Raw genomic sequence first — 24,414 nt, 5'->3', positions numbered from 1 at the left:
AGTGGAGCAAAAGTTTATAAAACCGAGGATTGTAAGCGACGCGCCTCTAGTTTGGTCCAGAACTTTCTCATCTATTGATCCTCGCACAATTCGACGGAAAGAAAATCATGTTCAAACTATTGGTAAGTATACCGACATAATGTTGTTTCATAGTAAGTTTGAGATTGCTAAAGATACGTTTATTTTAGATTTTATCAAAAATTATTATTGTAACATATTTTGACCAAAAACTATCAAAGTTGTATTAATTTATTTTATATATATATATATACATATGCCATATTTATAGACAAATATATCTTTTGTTGTTTGTTAGAAATAGTTGTTGATGAAATATTTTAGAATCTTTCATACGTATCCATCTTTTGTTACTGACATTATCATCTTATAGAATAACGTATAATAAAGAATAACATCTTAGATCGACTTTAACCCATTTATTCTTAAAAAATGTGGCACCGGAATTTTTGTAATTTTCTTTCTTGACTCTAATACTATTTCTTGAAACTTTTTTATTGTGTCTTTCGTAAAAATCATAAATGGATATTTCAGATAACATTCTATACGATTTATATATTTTACATGATTAAAAAATAATGATATTTTATATACATTTTTTAAATATATTAAACGCATTTAAATAATTTAAGCACACTAAATATATTTCTCTAAATACTTACATTTTTAATCTTAGATGCATTAAATACAATTTAAATAAATTTAATTTTATATAATCTATCTTTTAGAGAGTTTCTTTACATCATTTATGTTAATCTGGCGGTTAATTGTCAACCTAATCTAATTTCTAGATACCATGCCTAATATGGTTGTCAACGGTGCGCTCAGAGGCTGGGATGCAGATAAACATGCCGGATGAGCCGTTGATGGACAAAGCATTGGATACTTCATTATTAAAGGCAAAGAGAGAATCCATTCATCAGCCTTGCGGACCAATATACTCGCATGTTCCCGCTTATTCACCGGCACCCGTTTACGTTAAGCCCTTGGTTCAGCAGGCTTATCTGAAAAAGGAGCTGGGGATTGCACAACCCTTAGCTCATTTGCAGTATATTCAACAACCGCCCGCTGCCGTAGTACCGAAACCAGCCTTCACATATGTAAAGCCGGTAACACCTGCGATAAATTATCACCCCGTGCATCAACCCCTGCCATACATCAAGCCCGCGATGCCCGTCTATCAGAAGCCTTCGTTGTCATACGCGCCGATCTATCAAAAACCATTGTACTCTTACGCACCTATGTATCAGCAACTTATGTATCATGACGTGATGCCGAAAGTCTTCCTCAAGAAGTATGAAACGCCTGTCGCTCAAATCGCTTACCGAAAACCATTGGTCCACACTCCCGTTCAGTACGCGATGCCGAAGGTGGTGCAGATACAAGCACCGCAGTTATCCTACGCAAAACCCATTGTTCATGTTCCATCACCCTTATATGCCCCGCAACCCGTTCATAATTCTGTCATAGTTAAGCCGCATTGTGTATAGATGACTCGATTGCGCGCAACGTAGATGTAGAGCTTTACAGAATGTGAAAACTCTTAAATATTCAGCGAGCAGTTCTTTCATCGATTGACATTTAAATAAAAAGTAACGCCGATAGATTGCAATAAATAAAAATGTGTAAAGTTTTAGCTCAATAACATAATGCGTTTGTATACACAGCGCATATTCATCTGTTGTCGAATGTCAGAATTTATCGAGTTACAAAAAAGCAGATTGTCAAAAACGATTTAATCTGAAATGTATAATAAAATTATTATCCTTTTCCAATCAGAGTGTTAATTTTTTATTAGAGTGCAGAATGCAAAAAATATGAAATATCAGATATAAATGCAGATGTATGACATATCATAAAATAAAGGAATCACGTAATAGTATTACAAATAGAAAAATTATATGACTTAAAAATTAGCGTCGGAGTTTGCTGCTAACCATAAATTTTCGCTACTTGTTCGAATTTTCATCCAGAGAATTACATGAATATGAATTTTCTAAGTATAGGTATAGCGTACAATTATGTTACGGAGTTGCAGACATTTTCCGCTTATCTAGATTACATCTCCTGAGATGTCAATTCTTCGAACCATGAAATCTCACTACTATGAAATTTCTCCGATTGTTCTCAGAAAATCGCATCATTAAACATTACATGTACAAAATATCAAATATTACAAAATTTATATTATTATTCCAAAAAAAAAATAAAAATAAAAATATATAATTACACATAATTCTAGTTTCGATTATAAATAGAATACTTGTGCGAGATTATAAATATTTTAGATATTAATATAAAAATTTTCAAACAATAAAATAGTTGTACAATTTTATGTTCTTGTTGCAAATTGACATAAGAATTCCTTTTCCTTTTGTCGCACCAAAAGCAAATTGATTACCGATATCTACTAAAACTGGATGAATTAATGATAATTCGTCGATGAGTTTTCCACCTATTCCCAAGGATTTTGAAGACTCACATACAGTTTCGTCACATACGCGCAACACCATTCAACTTGCGTAACTCGGCAATGAAACGATCTCGCGGTTTTGCAATCACATACACGTGCATGCTTACGGGCGTAACCAGCCGATTTTCCCATACGTATATAAGCCCGCCATATCGCGTCCACGCGAATCTACACCATGAAGCACGAATTGTAAACATCCGCTCTTAGCGCATAATATTCGCATGTATTTACGTAACAATGCGCGGCGATCGTTGTATAAAATAGGCTTCCATGGGAAGATGCCTTTAGTACAAACGAACGAAGCATCTGAAGTAAATTCATTATGAGATACTATGTGAGTGAATGTTTGAAAATTTAAAAACAGTATAAAAAATAAAGTGAAAAAAAAATGCAATTACATACAATATCTTCATTTACAGTTCAATTTATTTGCCAAAAACAGTCGTATGGATAAAAAATTATCATAATATCCATTTATCATTAATATACATTTAAAAAATTAACATAAAAAAAGTTAAGCAACTTACAAAATGGTTCTTCGCAATATTTAAAGAAGCATATATTTATTGTGTTTTAGTTGTTTCTATTGATAGTCACTATTTGCGAGGCGAGCATAATAACGAGAGATGTGGATTACACGAATCTTCACGCAGTTTATCACGGCCATGGTGCTACCAGTTATCAAAATGTACAGATTGATAATCATGATGATATACTAGTACCCGCAAACTACAGAGACCAAGCGGAGATTGTGGATTTGGAGCATCATGCATATTATCAACCAATTATTCAAATCGTGGAATCTCAGAACGACATAGATGACATCCACGATATATCCCATTCACGCACAGGTAAATTAAAATGTAAATTTATAATAAATGGTGTCTGATTCTTGCTTATAAAATTATATATTAATTAAAATGTCAATGTAATACATATAAATTATTATAGTATATTAATAATGTATTAAAAATGATTTAGAAAAAGAAGATACAACGTTAACGATTTGAAATAGAAACTAATATTATTCGATGCAGCTTAAAAATAGTATAAGCTTAAAGAAATATTATTTTTTTAAATCGATGACATATATTATAGCTCTTTGTGTGTGTTGGCGAATATAAAGAATTCATTACATTATTTGTTTCAGCTCCATACGAAGAATTTATTATCGCTGATATCAAGTCAGATGTATTTGAACATTATTTTAATCACGATGACGAGAAACATGATTATGATCTGCCTATCTACGAAAATAATTAAGAAAATATGTGTTTAAAGAATATATTAAAATACTATTTTTTCGAAGTAATTTTGATTAGAATTAATTTTAAACAATATCTATCAGGTATGATAATTGGTTCATTCTATTGCTTATATAATAATAGTGAAATAAAATAAATTATGCGTAAAACAATTTTGTGTAAAACAAAATTTGTGATATAGTTTTTGCTGTATCGTAATTTTTATTGACATACAGGCACATGCTTTTGCGAAAATAATCGCCCATAATCTACCAAGAAGAAATAATCGCGAACGTAATTTGTAATATCTTTTTTATTTTGTCCTTTATATCTAATATATAGATATATATGTAGAATGATATAATAATTTATGTAAATAACATTATATTATGTAATGAAAACAACAATGTGTGATAATAATTATACTAGGCTCCTATTTGAAATTTATTTACAAACCTGTGTGACTATTCGTATAAGAGCATCCGCTGAAAATTACACGATCTCTCGAGATTCTAATGTATTAATACTCTAGTCTCTAATCATTATCAGCAGTCACGAGAACTATCGGCTAAGATCCGTGAAAGCGTCTCTCAACTCAAGGTATGTATGGTTTAAAAATCGTTACGGTAACAGCAAGAGTCCTTCTCGGCATTAGGCATCGATTCATGAATACAGACAACAATTTCACTCACGCATATACGCACACATGTTTTCCATTTCGATAGACTTCGATAATAGTGTTAACAATCAAAAAATATTCACTTCGACTAATCGCGCGGTAGATCACACCGTTTGATCAATTCTGATTATGTGATATACTTCTTTTATATACCTAATACTTGACTAGATCACTTTAGTTTTATTGACTCCCTCATTAGTCTATAGGTACTCAGAGACTATGGAGATACGAGATGTTTGTTTGTAAAAAAATACTTGGTTGAATGAATTAGAAACGTTACTGTAGTTACTCGTTTACATCTGATTTCTCACAATACGCGACATTTGTCGGCAAATATGAGAATGATAGCTAACAAAGTTTGATCCCAATTTCAAGTATAATTAACGATAATAGTAAATTGTTTGAAAACAGTCCTCGTTCATAGCGCATCATCGTTATAGAGGTAAATTGTGTAGAAACTCGACCGGCGCTCATCACACGTAGAATTCAGCCAACATCTTAGCTAGCTCGTAGTCCATGTCCTCGTTCTTGTACATATCCATGATCTGAAAAAATCGTATAACTAAGACAATGAAATTGAAATATGAGTTTGTTATTTATTTATCAATTATAAAATTATGTTACAAAATAATTTTTTTATATTCAAATTTTTTAGTGAATCACTATAACTCCTTGTTCTAAATTTTAGTTTTTATTGTTAGTAAGGAAATAATTTATTTATTTCTGTGCAGGATTTGTTTAATTCAATTTCCAATGATTTTTTTGCTACTTACAATGCATACATGATATATATTGATATGACGAATAGTTCAGTTTTAATAGATAATTCTATATATAATATATTTGTATTAACAAATAATCCCTCAGAAAAATTGTTTACTTACTAAAGGAATATTAGTATTTTCTTTATATAATACTTTTTTATATATCTGATAAAGCAATGTCACGATTTATATATACTGCTTAGGTAACGAAACATTAATCAAAACTTCAGCAAGAAATCTTTCGTTTTTATTATTCCAGATATTCAATTGTAAATATTTATAATTTTTGACAATTAACTTGTTATAATACCGTGTCTTCAAATTAATATAACTGTATACTTATAATTCGTAATTTACTTTGAAATACAACACAATGAAAAAAATATCAAAGGAAAAATAAAATATAAAATATTTTTTAAGAAACAATGTGATTTATTAATATAATATTAAGTAAGGCATAAACAAACTGATATAACAAAATAAGAGAAACATAGGTAATAGAGAAAGAAATTAATAAAATTAATATATATCTGATATATGTAAATAAAATTAAACTTAATTATAAAACAAAAATATACAATAAATTAGATTCAACTTTTTAACAACAAGTAAAATCTTTTATCACAAATTTGCTAATTAATATATAGATTCGGGGAGAGTATCCGAAAAGCATCAATAATCGTAACTAAAATAGATAAATCTAAATAAAATATTTAGATTTTCCACAATTTTTTAGCACATAATTAATTAGAGTGTCAAAATAAATATTAAATATGATGTCAAAATATGCAAGTTGCTTATAATTATATAAATTACATTAAATATACTATTTCTATGTATAAATACAATAAACTATACTATTGGAAAAATCCCTAGTCTAACAAGAGTTTGTTGCCTTACCGCGTTCATATCCTTTTGCAATTCCTCCAGTTGTTTCTCGTGGATCACTTTGAGTTTCTCCTTCTCCCTGTTTTGTATCATCTGCGCGACCCTTCGTTCCTCCATAAATTTTTTCGTGTTGTTCTGCTGCATCTCCCTGAGTCTGCCCTCCTTGATCCCTCGCGTTTTCAAAGTCTTGTCATTCATCACCTCCCTTGCGTTTTCCACCGAATGTCTCGCTTGTCGCGCGGTCATATCTTTCATCTCGCGATCATGCCGTGCAGTTAGCTGTTTCTGCTGCGTCAACTGTGCGGCTACGCACAATTTGCATAGTTGGGCTCGTCGCTCCTCCAAATGTCCACGGACCAGGTCACGTTCCTCTCGGCGCTGCCTGTCAGCGAGACGTGACCATTGGGCCGTCTGTTCGGAAACAGCGCGACGAACTGTAGGATCTCTTGAAAGCTCCGCTTTGCTATAACACACAGATTTTTTTAAATTTCAACATATTATTTTACTGTTATCTCTTATTTTAATCATTAATTATCAAGTGTTTCGTCAATTGATCAATTTAATTCTAAATTCTATTAATCTTTAATCCTGCATGGGTAGATTATTTATTTTACGTACTTTCTCAAGAATTTTCACTGTTTTACAAAAAAGAAAAAATGTTTTTATTTCGTCGTTTATTTCAAACTCGTGTTATTGTCATCAAATTATTGTTTTAATTAAAAATAAGTGTTATTTATATATAATTGATTAATTAGACAAATATTTTTGTCAGAATTGGATTGAAATTGCGCAAAAATGACTAACTTTTTTCCTTTAAAAATCTTCTCTATAGCAACGCAATGTTGCTTCTGAACAGTCAACTTCTCCTTGTGATGCCTCTTTTTCAAAGACTCTAATTCTTTTTGCTGTTTCCTTAATACTTTCTGATAACCCTTTTCTTGTCTTAAAATCTCCAGAGTAATTGGATCAAACTTCATTTCCTCTGTAAAAACAAAATGGAATGGATATAAGTATTCAACTAACACAATTCTTGCATCTTATGATTTACCTCTTGGTTTAGCGGCTTCGAAATGGTGAGATGACACGTTGTTTTTGCCGTCCACATTGTTTTTGCTATCACTCTCTTCAATTCCCAAGCCTCGTATTTTATTTTGCGACATACTTTCCGTCTTTCTAAATGCTCGTGGCGCCGTTAAGGCGTCCATAAATTCTAAAAAGAATTATAAACAATATTGAAACAATCAAATTATAAAATTAATATATATTGTATTTCTGATTAAAATTATACAATTAAAAAAAAAAAATATATATATATAATAAATAATATAAAACATTTATTTACATAATCATGTAATTGAAACATAGCCAATGTGATATTGATCGTACCTTCAAAACCATCTGGCACATAGATTTTAATGTCAATATTACAAAACAGCATAGGCAAAGACATAGGAAAATTGGCTTCGGTTCGCAATGCAATGTGCCGATAACCGGCTTGTAAACCGTCTAAAGGAACGATTCTTTGCCCTAACAGCTTGTTGTTCGATTCATCGTATACCGCGAATCTCAAAGCAGCCAAATCTGGTAGGACAACTTTTCTGAAGAGGAAGGGCTCTTCATTATAAACGGGGTTCAGACCATTAGCGGGTACCACTCTGGTACGAAATTCCTTACGTATCGTGTCGGTTGGTAGGCCGTACATTTCGACCTCCACGTACGTTCCGACTTTTTTGTCGGATAAGAATTGGCCCGCTATTACCTGTTACAATATTAAAATAGTAAATAGGCATTATTTTAAACTCGAGGACAATATTTTTTCTTTATATACATATATATATATATATATATATATATATATGTATCTTTTTTTTAAATATATCTTATTTTTCAATTATCAGTATTTTGACATACATAGCAAATTATTAATAATTGCATTTGTATTACATAATCGTATTAATCGTCTTGCGAGTTATCTCGAATATAGGGAAAAGAAGAATTTTAGAATACTAGAAATCGAATAAGATGTCATTAAAAAAAAAAAAAAAAAAAAAAAAACATACTTGAACACTACACTGTGTGGCGATCACTCCATCCACTGGACTCTCAGCAAAAGGATCAAAACTTCTATCGGCCCGTCTCATGAAATCCGGCTTCAATAAATAGCCCGAAGAACCGTTGTACTCGAACTTGCCTTGGTTCAATTGCATGGGCAGATCCGCGGTTTGAAAGTTCAGCGACACCATTTGACAGCCAGCGTTCCAGAAGACCTGTTTCGCAACGATCGATCATTGAGAGACTTTCCTTCGTGTTCTTTGTAGCGCAAATTGCACTCTACGAACATATTACGAACGTATTTACCTGTGGCATATAATTGGAAGAGTCGGCTCGTGTGCCTTTCGGATAAATTCGACTCATCTGCCGTTTGTTATAATTTACGAACTCAATAGCTGATGTTTTCAAATAATTCAAACCAGCAGTTTCCGCAAAGGAAGACATATTGTGATGAATATTTTTTTCTAAAATAATAATTCACTTTTAATCATAATTTCAATCAATTAACATTATCAATTGCAAATTTGATCACACTTAAAAAGAGTGTAAAGTATATTTATATGTATAACATTAAACAAAAATTATATTCAAACTTTATCTTATATCTTGCATAGAAAGCACTGTAATCACATATTAAAATATTGAAAGATATGATGATAGAAAGATAGATCTATTAATGCAATGTGTAATGTGTGTAAAATCGATATTAATGTATTATTATAGTTAAGATAATAATTCGATATATTGTTACATATTTCCTTTATTAATATTTGTACAAAATAATGTTTACAAAAAAAAAATCGTAAAAAATTCGAACAGATACATATAATTAATTTTTCAATCATGCAAAAATATTTTGCTTACGTTCGGCAATATCGAAGCCAGGGAACTTTATGGGTTGTGCATAGTTAACCATGGAGGATAGCCACGGATGTACATTGGTAGTACTTCCGGTGTAAGGTTGAGCCGCCACTAGCTCTATACTATCGCCCAGACCGGTTGGACCGCTGCCAGATTGCTGCTGTTGAATGCTCGGCGATGTTACAGCTTCAGGAATTTCCTCCTAAGAACAAAAAGATATAATACCGTTTTATCATAGGAATCCGTGGCCACGGGTCTTAATTCGATTAAAGTGAAGGGGCGCTATATCTCTTCAACCTAAGGATTATAATGAAGGTTACCTTTACCGGTTGCTGTTCCACGACGGCGGCGACAGTCGGCGGCGCACTGGCGTCTTCCTTGACCTCGTCCTCGATCACAAATTGGCCTTGCTTGAAGAGCTCCAATTCCTGCTTTTCAACCTCGAGCTTTAAGCGCTTGTTCTTAATGAGAATCTTACGTTTCAGCATACTGGGCGGCGGCAGCGGTACTCCTGGCTCAAGCTGTTTTTAGTACATTTAAAATAGTAGATATGTTCGAAAGAGCCACAAGATTTTACACGATCGACTTATTGTAAATGCAAGTCAATACAAAAAATTCTTTCTAAAAATCTCTTATATGCTTATATTATAATTCATCGTAATATTTTGTACTCTAATAATTAATTTGAAGTAAATGTAAGAAATTTTTTTTTTTTTTTTACTAACTAATTATATAAGATATTTTATAATATATTTCCGATATTAATCAACTTACAGGATATTCTTTTAACGGTTCTTTTAATAATAAATCACCCAGAATTTCATCGCAATACTTGGCCAACTTGTATTGCTGCTTCTTGCTACAATGATTTTCAAAACTGAGAATCACTGGATAGTCGGATGTAACGAAGGCCGTATCTCTGACCGCGTATATAACGTCCTTGAATAGAATGTCGGTGCACATGGCTTTACCGTGGGTGATTATTGGCTCTTCGTCTTCCCCTTTGCCGTCCCAACAATCCAATTCGACGCATCTTTAAATTCGAAATAAAAAAAAGCTAGAACTCCCACAATCTTTATAATTCTCAATTATTTCTTATATATGACAAAATAATTGTCCATTTATCTATGAGCATAATAACGATATTAATTCACAAATTAGTGAATTAAAATTAATCTAAATGTCAACAAAAATTAATTGTATATTTATATTTATAACTATTTATTACTATTTTTTTGAAGCTATACATATAATCTACTATAATCTATTATAAGATTAAAATAAATAAATGTTTTTATCTATATGTTATTATTATGAAATAAAAGTGGATCAATATTTGTTAGTTTAACGTCAAGGATATCGATTTTATGTCAAGATATCATATCGCATATTTAAATAAACGCAAGCGCAATCGATGCAGCTATAAATATATACTAGTTATTGAGAATTGCCAGAATATATGTATACGTTGTAAATCAGATATAATCATCGTTTCTATATTTCGCACAATAGTAGACTTTACCTGCATCCGGCAAGTAAAACTTGTCTATACATTTCGACACTGCTCTTTCCGCCAAATTGTCGTCCGCTTAAATATGTATTGTGACTCGAATTGATATAATAATGCGCCAAGGGCTGATCCATATCCATATAAACGTCAAGTCTATCGAGGAAAACCGGCGCGTTTTCGTCGGATATCAGGTACCTTATGAAGCCGTCCTTCGTCATCGTTTCTGAAAGTACGCAGTTATTTTTCAAAGTAAGTCGTTTTGTAAAATACATAGATCGATACCTTCAATTTTTCAGTCATAGCTGAGATATGACCATGTTAAATTTTTTCTTATTTACTTTTTGATATCATTATAATGTCACAATAACTTAATATATTTGATATGTATAAAGGCAAATTAAATATCTATGAAAAAAATCAATATTTCTTACAAGGAAACCGATTAGGCTTGGTTGGTCGTAAAAAAGTCGAGAGAAACATTTTGCCAAAGCTATATGATTTATTTATCAAGTTCTTACTTTCATTGCGAACAACTTCGTTCTGTTCGTAATCATTGATGATTTCCAGTGCCCGTTTCTCGTCATAAAGTGGATAGAGAATTTCGTTCAGGGTCGGATCTCTTTGCTTTTCGTTGAGAAAGATAATCAGTTGCTCCAGATTAATCGTATCAGCCTTACCCTGTGTTCTGGAATTTTTAGAATAAATAATCGCATTAATTCGCATAAAACATTCTTTCTATGTGTATGCCTGCCTTATCTTAAAATAGATATAAGCTATAAGGTACGTATTACACTATAAAGAATAAAATATTTACAAAATATTAAAAATAAGTATACATGAATATATATAAGAATCTTTTCTATATATATTTATTTAGTAAAAGCGCTTTTTAATACGTTTCACATTTGTAAATTTCTTAATCTTATAAACTTAGTAAAACTTGTTTCATATTAAATTTTATTAAAATCTTACTGTCTTGTATATCCGATATTGAGATCATTCAAATTTACAATAGCAATCCTTGTTATGAAAAGTAATATTCTTTATATGCGGAAAAATATATGTGTGTGTGTGTTCAGATTTATAAAATGTTTTAAATATTTTATATTTCTCCAAAATGAATACTCACATTGATTGAAATAATTCTTCTATGTCGTTTCTCGGACATATTTTGTGATAAAGTGCATAAAATGCGTCGAAGGTGAAGTCATTAGGTTCTATTACGTCATTCTAAGGATAAAAGAGAGTTTTTAGAATATTTTTGCGAGAGATAGAAATAATATTAATAATTTATCTTAATAATTATCAAGATACTTTTCCACTGGGTAGGCCTAATTCAGAAAGACACTGATAAACGAGTTTTTCTGTCTTGCCAGACGCGAAAGTTCTCGCGACCACCTTTACTGGAACTTTTCCATTAGGATCCACCAACATTCTCAATCGCATCCAACTAAAATAACGTAAAGATCATTGTCTTATCCATCCTTACTCTATTCTATATTAAAAAAAAAAAAAAAAAAAAAAATCATGCAAACAGTAAAATCTTATTAAAGCATAGATTTCTGTCAACTTTAATTTCCAGTATGTACTTTATTTAAGTTTCTGATATCACAAAATTTACATAATACCATTAAGAGAAGATTCAATGAAACTTAGAAAGGAAATCCAAAAAGATCAATAATATTGAAAATTAAATCGAATTTGTTCAATAATCTATTGTAAGTCATATATTCTTTTACGTCAGAAATAAAATAGAGAAATGCAAAGTTACGTTATATGTGTCGTAAAATTTACGGCTAATTATTTCATAAAGATAAACAGCACTATTGTTTACGGATGTTAGTGCAAACGTATATAAATGCATTGGCAAACTCACTGTTTCTTCAAACAAGTAAGCGGACAAACGTTATTCGCTTTGACGTTGTGCGTAATCGATCGAACGCCTTCCAACCATACCTGTGACGACATATATAAATGACAGAATATAGATTTGTTCTTTTTATGAAACGAAAAAATATGCACTAAATCTAATAGATTGATACGAACTATTAATTTAAGTCACGCAAGTCATGAAGCCTATTAGTCATTGGATCGTCAACATGTTATATGTCGCAAATAAATACATATAAATACTATTTATAAAAATAAAATCCTGCTGTCGCAAAAACATCACAAATTCTGCTCTCGCTCTCTTTGTCGTGATAAATTATTATTTAATACAGCAAAATCTTTTGCTGTATTCTTGAAAATGAAATATAAGCACATAACAAAATAAGCGAGCAATATATTAATAATTTTTAGCAAATTGTGATCGCGTTTATACGTTTACGTTACATTTACAATTATTATATATTATATAATATTATACCATTTCATCTATTGCAAAAACTATCATGAACAATAAAAGTTATGTGTTGCAATTACAATCATTAAACTAATCTAATTATGTTATTTATTATTACTTGATAAATATTACTATCAAAAAATTGTAGTTTTATTAAAGATAGTATTAATCATAAATATTACATCTCAGTATCGTATCAGCCAGTCAATAATAATTTATTTCACTGACAAGCTTAATGTGGATGCCCTGTTTCTCTTGTTATCATGATTAGTGTGCGGCATTTACCTTGGCTGTGGCAAGATCCGGACATACAACGTGTTGGTAATTGATATTGGTGTAATCGGCGCCAGAACATATGGTTAAGCTTTTTTCGTCCAACTGTTCACCATGCTTGCTGAATAACTTGTCATATAGCTTTGGGTCCTATTTGAAACGCATGAGTTTATTAGAGTTTATTAACATGTCTTTTCTTTCTCTTCTTCTCTCTTTACTTCTTTATTGATTTATTCGGCAAATTTCATATCGCTTGTATAATTAATCTTTCTTTTAATAGTAGGATAAAAAGTTATGTCAGTCTTAGTTAATTAAGGGAAGTATATAGGATGCGTTTTTTAAATTTATATTATTACGAGAAATCAAGATGTACGAAATAATTTGACAATGTAATTTAAAAAATAGTAATAAAAACATTGATATAATATAATACAAATATTTTCTCTCATAGAACATTATTTTAACATAGTTTTGAAAGAAATACTATTCGTAAAGAACATCAAAAGTTACACATATACACGAAGTTCGTATTTTTATACAATTAGGTATACAAAACTTAATAATATATAAAATATTATATTAGTTTTTGAATAAATGGTCACAATGTATTTAAATAGATTAAACCCTACTATTATTTTGAAACAATTCTTATACCTTTGGAACACCTCCGGCTCTAGTGTCGCTCACTTGACACAACTCTATAACATCACCGTCCTGCGGAGGGGAGAGAGATAAGATAAGAATGAAAGTGTCTATTCAGGAATATATATAGTAGGTTGCCAAAGATCTCAGAAACACTTTGTTCTTCTTTATCCAAAATAAATGACGAGAGAAAAGCTCACCTTTCCCTCGCTCTGCCAATAAATAAAGAAACCATATTCGTCGACCTTGAACATGCAATTCAGCTCGATTTCAGTGTTATCTTTCTCTTCCGTCCAACGATCGAAGACACAGCCGATACGGAGTGCTTCCGGTACATCGATCTGCCAGTTGAACTCGAACTTCTTCGTCATCTCTGCGGCGTTCCACCGATTTCCGGCAAAGTCAGCCTAGATACGACGTTTTCCGGTTCTGTCAACAAGGATCAATGTCGCCATTAAAAGCATCAGAGTTTCTCATCGGATCTATCTTTCCTATATTGTTCGCTCAAATGTTTCTTTCCTTTCGGCATAAATCGCAGGCATAGTTTCTGTTTTATGTCAAGGTTTTGAAGATAGACATTTACACTTTACATATGTATATATCCCTAGTATTCCTGGCGCGTAAATTGTTTGCTGATGAATATTTTAACTCGATTGTATTTGAGCGAGATACTATGCGTTTGTATTACACAGTGTTATAAATTTCTAAAGTTAAGCATCGATGTTTATTCAGTGCACAATTTGCATTGTTTTACTGTAAACATACCAGACAAATTTTTCTAAATATAATTGCTCGGAATAAAGGCATACATAACGCCGGATGTATACATAATTAAGAGTCAAGAAATTATTATTAGTTGTAGAAAAATATCTGATTGCAAATAAGTAACATTTTGTTTTTCTCATAATCAGACAATCTTCGCACTGACACGTAATTCTCTCTTATTTAGAACTCGTTTGACCGTATTTAGTTAGATAGTTATTAGCCGACCTGTGGCCCCGATAAGTAACACATATACGTAATACTTCAATAGAGTAATCTAAACCTTAATCGGGCGTTAACCCCTCTGGAAAATGAATTGCTAACTTTCTATGACCTTTAATCTATTAATCTGTGACGCGTGCAATTTAACTTCAATTTTAAAAATTAGAAACAATAAAGAAAAATAAAAAAATTATATGGAAAATTATCAAAATTCTAATATTTATTTGTTTAACATATTTAATATTTAAATCCTGTTGCAATAAAAATTTCTAAAATTATTTTAATTCCTGTGTTTGCTTTTCTACAAACTTCAATTAGGATTTAAAAATTCGCATGCGCATTTTGTTATTCAAACGCAAGAAATGCACGGTATTCAGTTATTTCTAGTTCTCAATTATATACTTATTACCATTAATGCAATTCATGTTATTTTTTAAATCATTTCATATTCTTTTAAGAATAAAAAAATGCAAACGTATCTTTACAAAAGATATTTTAATATTTAAAACTGAGCACACATACAATGCATTTTGCCGACATCTCTCTTTTTCCTTTCTTGGAAAATAAAAATAAACGTGCACTTATACGTTTATATAACGGGGCGTTGCATAATTATTTAAAATTATTCCATCATTCAATTATGAAACCACTACTACATATAACCACCGGAGGTCTCGTTCATACATTTTTTATTATCTTTTTCTCTGATCATATATGAGAGAGAGAAATTTTTACACAATTATTTTTACTTTATATGTTTTTTTTCTATTTTACATAAAAAATTTAAAAATGGCATTTTTTGCACTTTTTTTTCTTCTTTCAGAGATATCTATTATAATTATTTTTAATCCTTATGAGCTAATTATGTCTATGGAAGCTGAAAAAATAGAATCTACAATGTGAATAACTTTAGCACTGGCATAGAAAACTGAAAAAAAGTTAGTATAGAGAAAGAAAAACGTCATTGCACACTTTGTGGACTGAAAATATAGTCTGACTAAAATAGTTATGTCTTTTTACATACAACGTAGCATTGTAAAACGCTTTTTGATGATATAAATAAATATCTTTTGTATATTTTTTTATATATTGCGTTCACAATTATAGTTACAAAAAAAATATATAAGAAAGAATGATATTTCACATGAATATTATAACAATATAATAAAACTTATTTTTATTGGATGCATGTATTATTTGCAGTATTTATTTAAAAGTGTAGTATTCGCGATACAGTTTATCTTTTCCTTGAATCATCGGCTTTTGGATTTTGAATAATCAATAGTTCATCACGGTACAGAGAGCGTTCTAGCGTCGTTGCACCGATTAACCTTTACAACAAACTTGCATTACGTGGGATGAGATACATATGAATGTTGTCAAGGAAAAATAGTTATATATAAGAAAATTTTGTTAAATATCTGCATCATAGTATCATATCACGCAACAATTAGAAATATTTATTAACAATAATAGTATGACCGTAAAAAAACTTACAATGTTAAGAGCGTCTCTTCCGAGTTGACCTGCTCATTTTAACTAGTGGGTGCACCTGCAACAAAAAAAAAATTTATAACTTAAATGCTATTCTTAATAATCACAAGTTACTCTTTGTATTTATCTATTTCATATTTACGTTTCTCTGAGAAAAATGCCAGAGTTAAAAAGATATTCAATTGTTTTGAATTTAATATATCAAATGACACTCATTTTCCGCATAATTATTTCTCTTACGCCATTCTATTCCATCAAACAATATGTTAATTATATCTAAGGGCAGATACAAGTTTTTCTGAAATAAATTTCATTCTTCGATTAAATGACCTAATCGATATCTTTATATAATTAGATAGATTTACGTAACAGCTTAGGTAACATTTTAGTGAAATGAAAAATCTAGATAATAATCACGTTGTAATTAAATCTATTCACTCAATGATGTATCTTGATTTTAAAATCATGAAACACTTTTGTTATCGCTATAATTTAATGAAAGATAACATCAATGACATTAATAAAAAATATTGTAACAATAGCATTTTATTGTAAATTATTTGCACTTTTTTCTGTGTTTAATTTTTTCTTGCTTATAATAAAAAATAAATATTTAATAAATACAAAAATATATAGATTAATTGATAAGATTAATTGATAAGATTATTTCGACAATATTAAACTGTTTTTCCATTATCTAGATTAAAAATACATTAAAGTTATTGCGAAGGGTAAAAAACAACGGGTGACGTATTGCTTCTAAGATTTTTATTAATAGATGATATGGCGTTAACATTATATGTATATAAAGACCATTTTAATATACCTTTTAATAGCTTCAATCTCATCTACGAAAGATATGCACAGTATGTTATACTTTTAAATATATTAAAAGTAAATCAATAAATTGTAAAAAAATTTTTTAAAATATTAAAATATTTACTAATATATAAAAAATATTATTTATTTTTTTAAATACTTAACAATTTTTTATTGTTTTCATTAATATCTGATGCGATCACAATAATTTTTTAAACAATTTATATTAAACACTACTAAATTGATTAAAATGATTATTTACAAGATTTATTTAAAATTATTAATACATAATAATTATTAATACATGATAATTATAAATATAGACTTAAGAGAGATAAACTCTCTATTGATATTTAATTTAATATTTTTCATATTTTATTCTGTTGTAATTTAATATTTAATGCGATAATATAACGCTATTTAATTTTGAAATTTTTATTATATACGCTGTTAGTATTGATATGTATATCGTCATACGGATATCCTAAACTTTATCAAAACTTATCTTAATTGGTACATTAGGAAATGAAAGCTGCCGGATACACACCTACATATTGTGTGCCGCACGGAAGACATTCACGATTAAATATACATTTTTTATCACGGAGATAAAAATATTTGCGACTAATAATTTGCATCTGTACATGTAGAAAATAAATAATTGTTTAAAAAAATTTTATTATATAACTATTCATTCTTTGATGTTGAATTAAACGGAAAATTCGTGTCGTTTTTTGCTAACAGATGAAGACCGAAAAAACGACACAAACTTTCCGTTCAATTCAATATATATATTTAGATTTCACAGCATTATATATATAAGTTCGTAGATTTTGCAATAATTATTTGTTGTTACTAATTATTAGTTATTAACAAATAAAGTAGCGGCTATAATTATTATTGGTTTTCAGTCTAAATCAAACAATGTATTTCAGATCACATTATACATACACATACAAAATAAAAATATATCTGTTTTAAAAAATTTGGCAATTACACACATATATTTTTATTGTAATAAAATTTCATTATATTTCTGGAATCTAAAAATATAATATGCTCGATTTTTGAATTATTAATAGATATCGATATATATGATTTTTGTAAGTCTAAAGATAATTCAATTATAAAATTATTTCTGACAATTTTTGCATCCGAGATATGACAGTAAATCATAAAATCATAAAAGCAAATAAACATTACGTTACGAAATGATTTATATATTAATAGACAAGCTTGCTATATATGTTACCATGTTATCAAAGTATTCGATTAATGCCAAAATTTCACATATAATTAAAACAATTTATATTAGAAAGAGTAAACACACAGAGATTTTAAAAGTAAATGCATAATCTTGCCAAATCACCAATTGCGATATTAACCGCAACTTCCGAGAATTAACCACATCTTCCCGAATGTTTTTTTGCTTGTGGCGATATATTTATTGCCATCGCGCTTCTACAGAGGAACAATTCAATTGCTGTCAAAGAGTTGGCAAGCGATTAGTTACATTTTTGCCGTTACTATCCACGTGCAATGTGACAACCGCGAACAAATTTTATAATAATAAGTTTCGCAAAATGTAAAATATATAAACAGATGTACTAGTAATGGTGATAGTACATTGATATTGACCGAAAAATATCGATAGCGATACTCGATGCTCGAGTGCAAACGAATACCAATCCTTAATGTAGGCGTTTGTAAAATGCACATAATCGACATGTACCTCACAGATATGCGTGGGCATACAGCACATGCCTATATAAATGCCGTATGTATACAGGTCGTATAAACATAAACAGACGAACGTTACGAAAATATATGCGATTTTCTTATTGATGTGCCGCTTCTTTTCACACCTATAAAGTTAGATCTATATTTTTAAGATATAAAATAAATTAGAGTTTCAAATATTCCTCAAAGAGTTTTAAAATTGTAAATCGATTTTTTAGAAAAAGTTCCATTATTTACATCAATAAAGAAATGATTTTAAAAAACGGGGGTTAACTTCGCGTTTGTATTTGAAGTTTAAAAATTGCAATTTTTTCTGTGTGTGTAAAAATCTATTAGGGGTTATAAAACTATATAAAATTTCATTAGAACTCTTTAAAAAGTTAAAATTCTATATAAGGCATCGCGCAAAATTAGCCTTTTCATAGTCAGATTTCTAAATTATGTTTTCGTTGCTTTGAATGAGAGCTCTTCCAAAAATTGAGAACTGTAGAACTTTTCGAGAGCAAACAATCGACGAAAATACATTTCAAAATTTTAATAATTTTTTTCATATTTTATAAATGTAAAGCTAGCTTTATAAATATCTTCTCTTCGTTATAATGACAACATTCCTGATATTTAATAATTCGTGTATTCTCACGAACCGACCGCATTAACACGATATGTGTGTAACTTACGACTACCACAAGCCTTATCGTATCATACTACGACTTATTAAACGCAGTATTGATAGCATTAAGATAACGGGTAACACAGTAAAAGTGAAGATAAAGAATCAGTTCTTTATTGTCCATATTATTAGTTGTCCGAGATAGATGCTGATCGATAATATTAATTATTTTTGAATAATGATAAATTATTATTTAATATAATACTTTAATATAATATGACTATTTAAAATAATACTTCTAATTTGAGAAAGTAATATCAAAAAAATAATATTTGAGAGAAAGAGAGAGAGAGAGAGAGAGAAAGAGAGAGAGATTTAGAAAGTTTTATAATAGAATATTATTTTTGTTTAAGTTATAAATTTTTACTTATTGCCAATTCTGTATACTATTTCCAGATATATATTGGATGTTTAAAAGCATGATTTTTTAATTTTTAAACAAGAAAATGATTTATCAACACGATATTAATTTATGTCAAAATAAAAGTACTTTATTTTTTATATTTAATTTTCTTTTCTATCTTTATACTTAATTTTTCGTGCAAATTTAATTTATATCATAACTATTCTCTTTCGTGTTAAATATAATATCGTGAGCATTTTATTATATATTACCTGACTTTGTATATCCTGCGTATGTTTGTGAACTTTATACCCGTAGCTCCTGGAAATTTTCCTTAAAACGTAATGCATCATTATATATAATTATCTGATATTAACATGAAAGATCTGACTGTCAGGAATGCATTTATGATTGCAAATCTGTAAAAATTTTAATCGGTCTAGCAAATAAAATATTACTAAAATTATTATTACATTTTAATTTTTTTTATTTTTTACGCGTATAATATATAATATAATCATATTATTCATCATGTATTGCGATAATTATTTCTTATCTCTAATTTATTTATTCTTTATAGTGAAATAGTATTTACGCAGTTTATATTTCTCTCCACTATTGACAAAAATTATTTTGTAATGATAATTTTGTATCCTCAATTAAGATAATGATAAAATTCAATTTTAATAATAATTCAAAGAGTTTGAAAAATACTTTATTAATAACCAGATGCATCTGCTCGAACTTATTAATGAAGCGTAAAATAAAAGCATCGATGTGATATTGAGATCTGTCCTAGTCAAGACTTGCATAATCAGCAAAAAAACTTAAGAATATTAAACTACAATACATCAATTATAGAATATTAGCTACTAAGCAGCCATGATCAAATTACCTAGCGCAGATCAATAATTATATAATTTATAAATAATTTCGGAACTTTGGAGGTTGAATTACATTGTCATGACATTGACCGCTCAATCACTCAATACATTTAATGGCCACTTTAGGCAGAATGAAAGCAAATGATGCTTATGATCTGACAATGTTTGCTTTTAATAGGCATATTTATATTATCTTTATATATATTATATTTATATTATATTTCTGATTTATATTTATATTATATTTAAAATTTTGAGAATATTTAAATTTTTTTAGTTTTAACTGAAATTTAAAAAAATATATATATAATAATAGGGTAATAAAAAAATTAAATAATGTTATCTATAATATTCTCTTCGCAATTATATATATCTCAAATGTTTTATTATACATTTTTCACAAGTTATATTACTTTTTTCTGAAAAGTATTTATTTTTACATTGGAAGACAATCTCATTCTCTCTTTTATTTTAATAGTATCAAAATACTTGACGAAATAAATTAAGATATTCTAGTCAATTTGTTAATTTGCTTTTCAAACGAACAATACCACATGGCTTTGTTATTGTTAGCTGAAAATTGTTACGTCTTTCATTGATATCGGTTTCGAATATACAACAGATATCCTCTGATAAAAAATGCATTATGCAATGTGTTTACGATCTTAATGCACCTAACGATACGCTCGCATCATATTGCATTCCACGTGGCAAGAGAAAACTGATGATTCGCGCAATTTACATTATCGTCGAAATTTATGTACGCGTGCATTTGGATGCAGTTCGTTAAAATACTAATACAAATATTTAAAAACACAGATTCATATATCAATAAATATGTATTTTGCAAAGACAGTGCGAGTATCTTGCGCCATTATATAAACTAATATAACTTCGCATTTTATCTGACAAGAATAAAACTTGTTTCGCGATGTAACATTTCGCAAGTTTATTGTTTAATTGAATAATTGCGCTAAAATTTCCTTCAAGCTATTATTATGTTTATGACATAATAATTATGAAAAATCCTTCGTGTTTTTATTATATCATATGAACATTAGAAAAGAAGGATAATTTTCGAAAGTGATGATAATAAAAAGATATTTCTGATTTATAATTCAATCATTAAACTCGACAGGGAAACGCTGACTCTTCATGTATTGCATTTTCACAACGCAATTTGCATGTATATATACATAAAGATTAACTAATCAACGCTTATGGTATACTGCGAATTATTAATAAAAATAGAGATGTTTTCATCATTGAGTAATTCAACGTTTTATTACAACGTTTTATTGAAACTATTGCTCGTTTTTGCTTACAAAAAAAAACGCACCTGTTATTATGTCTATTATATATTACAATAATTCTCGAACTATTGGACTTTAACTTTATGAGGAACGCTGTATTACAAGAAGAATATGAGAGATATTTGCGACTGTTTCTTCTCGACGACTGCGTCGAGAAACGATGATAAAGCGGGGAGCACACGCTTTTGCATAAGCGCATAATCATAAGCATAAGGAATTTGATTGATCAATTTCCTTATGCATAAGGAAATGGACTAATCAATTTCCTTATACTTATAATTATCCGTTTATGCAAAAGTGTGTGTTCTCCGCTTAAGTTTGAGAAGTCAGGTGAGACCAAGTGTCAGCTTGATGATCGAGGTTTGACCTGACCGTACGAGCAAGTGTCGTATATAAGCGACACCTTTTCTCCCGCTCTCCCCCTCTCTCTCTCTCTCTTTCTCTCTCCATATCTCATCACCGCAAGAGGCGCCTTCGGTTTCCCTTGACCTCGAAAATCCCTCGGGAAGTCTTGCAGTCAGGATCGTGTCTCGTTGTTCCATTACCATCACCTCGCACCGATCTTACGCCTTATTTGCGGCTTATCTCTTGTAGCGATAGCATAACGCTGCTAATTAGCAAGTCATCGTCGTTGCCTGTAGCTCTACTTGCTCTGTCGCGAATATGTATGCGTAGTTGGATGGCGCATATTGTGTGTACGTCGCACCTAGCGCAAAGCATACGTGAACGACACACATACATGCGAGCGGTGACCGTCAGAGAAGTGAGAGAAGGTGAAAAAATATAGAGCGGGAAAGAGAAAGAGATAAAGAGAAGGGAAGAGAGAGAGAGAGAGAGAGAGAGAGAGAGAGAGAGAGAGAGAGAGAGAGAGAGAGAGAGAGAGAAAGAGATCGAGCGGACGAGAACCGCGTGATACTGTGCGTACCTTGCGAGTATGTGCGTGTATAGTGCGTTTGGTATATGGTCGCTAAACGATTGGAGCATGCTTCTCTTCATACAATGTTTTCCTATTCCTCGTGGGTATCGCTTTAATAATTGCTGATATCATAGATTACACAGCGGAACGCTTTAATCTATTTTGAGAAAGTGAATTACAAGAGTGGTCATCTTCCATCGATCTTCGTAATAGTCTAAGTAATTAGCGCGCGTGGTTAATACTAATTAAATAGGAAACGATAACACATTTGGTACATGGCACCGCAGCTCATTATTCTAGTATGTCCTATATGTAACAAATTAGTTAAACACAGAGCATTAAAACGAGACACCATTTAATTCATTATCTTGATAGATAAAAATATTGGTTCCTTTCAATGAGCATATAACGCCGAAAATCAATGTTTTATATTGCTTTATGGTATTAAACAACAAAAATTTAAAAAAGAAAGAAACAATCGCGCGTGTTTAGTATTAAATACAATTTCAAAAAGAGTCCCTGAAGAGATCGAAAAAAAATCTAAATATGTATCTTGTATTGTAACTGTTAAATGAAATTTTCGAATTTAAGTAACAGCAATTATGGATAGACTTTACGAAAATAAATGCGCATAAAAGAATAAACAAATATATATAAATGATAATAACAAAATACGAATGTCACTTGCAAAAATCGTACAAATTCGAGATGAAGACTAATCGGTGCAGTGCGTGCGCCGAACACGGTACGCGTGACACGTCTCGTGACGGTGCTCAGGAGCGGACATCGGTGACGTTGATTGTGCACGCGCGCACATCCGCGAGCACGCTCTCGCGCGCGTGCACAATCAAGTGCACCTTGCCTTGTCTGAATTCTTATAACACGGAATTGGCCTTACCGTTCAAGCGGTTCCCTGCCTTTGCGTAATTATCCGTCGTATGATGAAAATCGCAGCGACTCCTCGATCAACGATTTCATCCTCCGGCGAAGCTTCGCGTATACATTAAACGGGCACACACTCGTCGAACATTACGCGAGACAACGCAAACAACACCCGGACACGGACGTCTATGCGCGTAATGTCACGGTCCGGTGTCGGACGTCTTCCAGGAGCAACGGAAGAAACTGACGTTGCCGTCTCTGTTGACGGGCTCACCAGCCGCCTGGCTCGATACCGTCTCTTTCCCTTACGCGCATGTGCCGTCTGTGACCGTCATTCAGTTTCCACTGCTTCTCATCGGCAAGAACGAGATCTGCTAAAGCCATTGCATCACGAGCGTGGAATGTATCGTACACTCTGCATCAATAATGCTTTCTCGTTTGAAGAATTTTTTTTCCGATCCAATAATAGCTAGACACATCGCGTTTAGTTATTTCTTAGTATAATGTATTCTGACTGTTAGTTTAAGAAAAATCCTCTGAAAAGCTTTAGGATGATTTTTTAATAGATCTTGTATTGTGTAGCGTCGACCTAAACAACATTCCAAACATTAAAGCCAATAC

The 24,414-nt window shown here is 30.6% G+C and overlaps 3 protein-coding genes across 4 annotated transcripts; 2 read left to right on the top strand and 1 right to left on the bottom strand.

Moving 5' to 3' along the window:
- Nucleotides 1-107: 107 nt before the first annotated feature.
- Nucleotides 108-1,508, top strand: LOC138932098 (uncharacterized). Its single transcript, XM_070293668.1, has 2 exons — nt 108-122; nt 810-1,508. Exons 1-2 carry the CDS (start codon nt 108-110, stop codon nt 1,506-1,508), a joined length of 714 nt encoding a protein of 237 aa, XP_070149769.1.
- Nucleotides 1,509-2,769: 1,261 nt separating this feature from the next.
- Nucleotides 2,770-3,754, top strand: LOC138944878 (uncharacterized). The gene is made up of 3 exons (XM_070315943.1): nt 2,770-2,802; nt 3,069-3,336; nt 3,642-3,754. The coding sequence occupies exons 1-3, from the start codon at nt 2,770-2,772 to the stop codon at nt 3,752-3,754; spliced, it is 414 nt and encodes a 137-aa protein (XP_070172044.1).
- Nucleotides 3,574-24,071, bottom strand: LOC138944925 (1-phosphatidylinositol 4,5-bisphosphate phosphodiesterase). 2 transcript variants are annotated; one of them, XM_070315997.1, is made up of 20 exons: nt 23,810-24,071; nt 16,230-16,284; nt 13,949-14,177; nt 13,761-13,820; nt 13,119-13,256; nt 12,366-12,445; nt 11,804-11,939; nt 11,619-11,719; nt 11,008-11,174; nt 10,502-10,712; nt 9,754-10,012; nt 9,300-9,500; nt 8,983-9,181; nt 8,425-8,582; nt 8,127-8,333; nt 7,453-7,825; nt 7,115-7,276; nt 6,871-7,048; nt 6,079-6,529; nt 3,574-4,959 (listed from the first exon to the last, which is right to left on the bottom strand). In XM_070315997.1, the coding sequence occupies exons 3-20, from the start codon at nt 14,117-14,119 to the stop codon at nt 4,888-4,890; spliced, it is 3,324 nt and encodes a 1,107-aa protein (XP_070172098.1). In that variant the 5' UTR covers nt 14,120-14,177; nt 16,230-16,284; nt 23,810-24,071; the 3' UTR covers nt 3,574-4,887. The 2 variants fall into 2 exon arrangements, with proteins under 2 accessions (XP_070172098.1, XP_070172099.1); XM_070315998.1 differs by having other exon boundaries at nt 9,306-9,500.
- Between the last annotated feature and the right edge of the window lie 343 nt (nt 24,072-24,414).

This window comes from Polyergus mexicanus, unplaced genomic scaffold (genome assembly GCF_030449975.1).
Source record: "Polyergus mexicanus isolate NDT 795.1 unplaced genomic scaffold, iyPolMexi1.0 SCAF_3, whole genome shotgun sequence".
Classification (NCBI taxonomy): Eukaryota; Metazoa; Arthropoda; class Insecta; order Hymenoptera; family Formicidae; genus Polyergus; species Polyergus mexicanus.
Note: the sequence above shows the minus strand (reverse complement) of the source record. Positions and strands in the feature narration are given on the sequence as shown.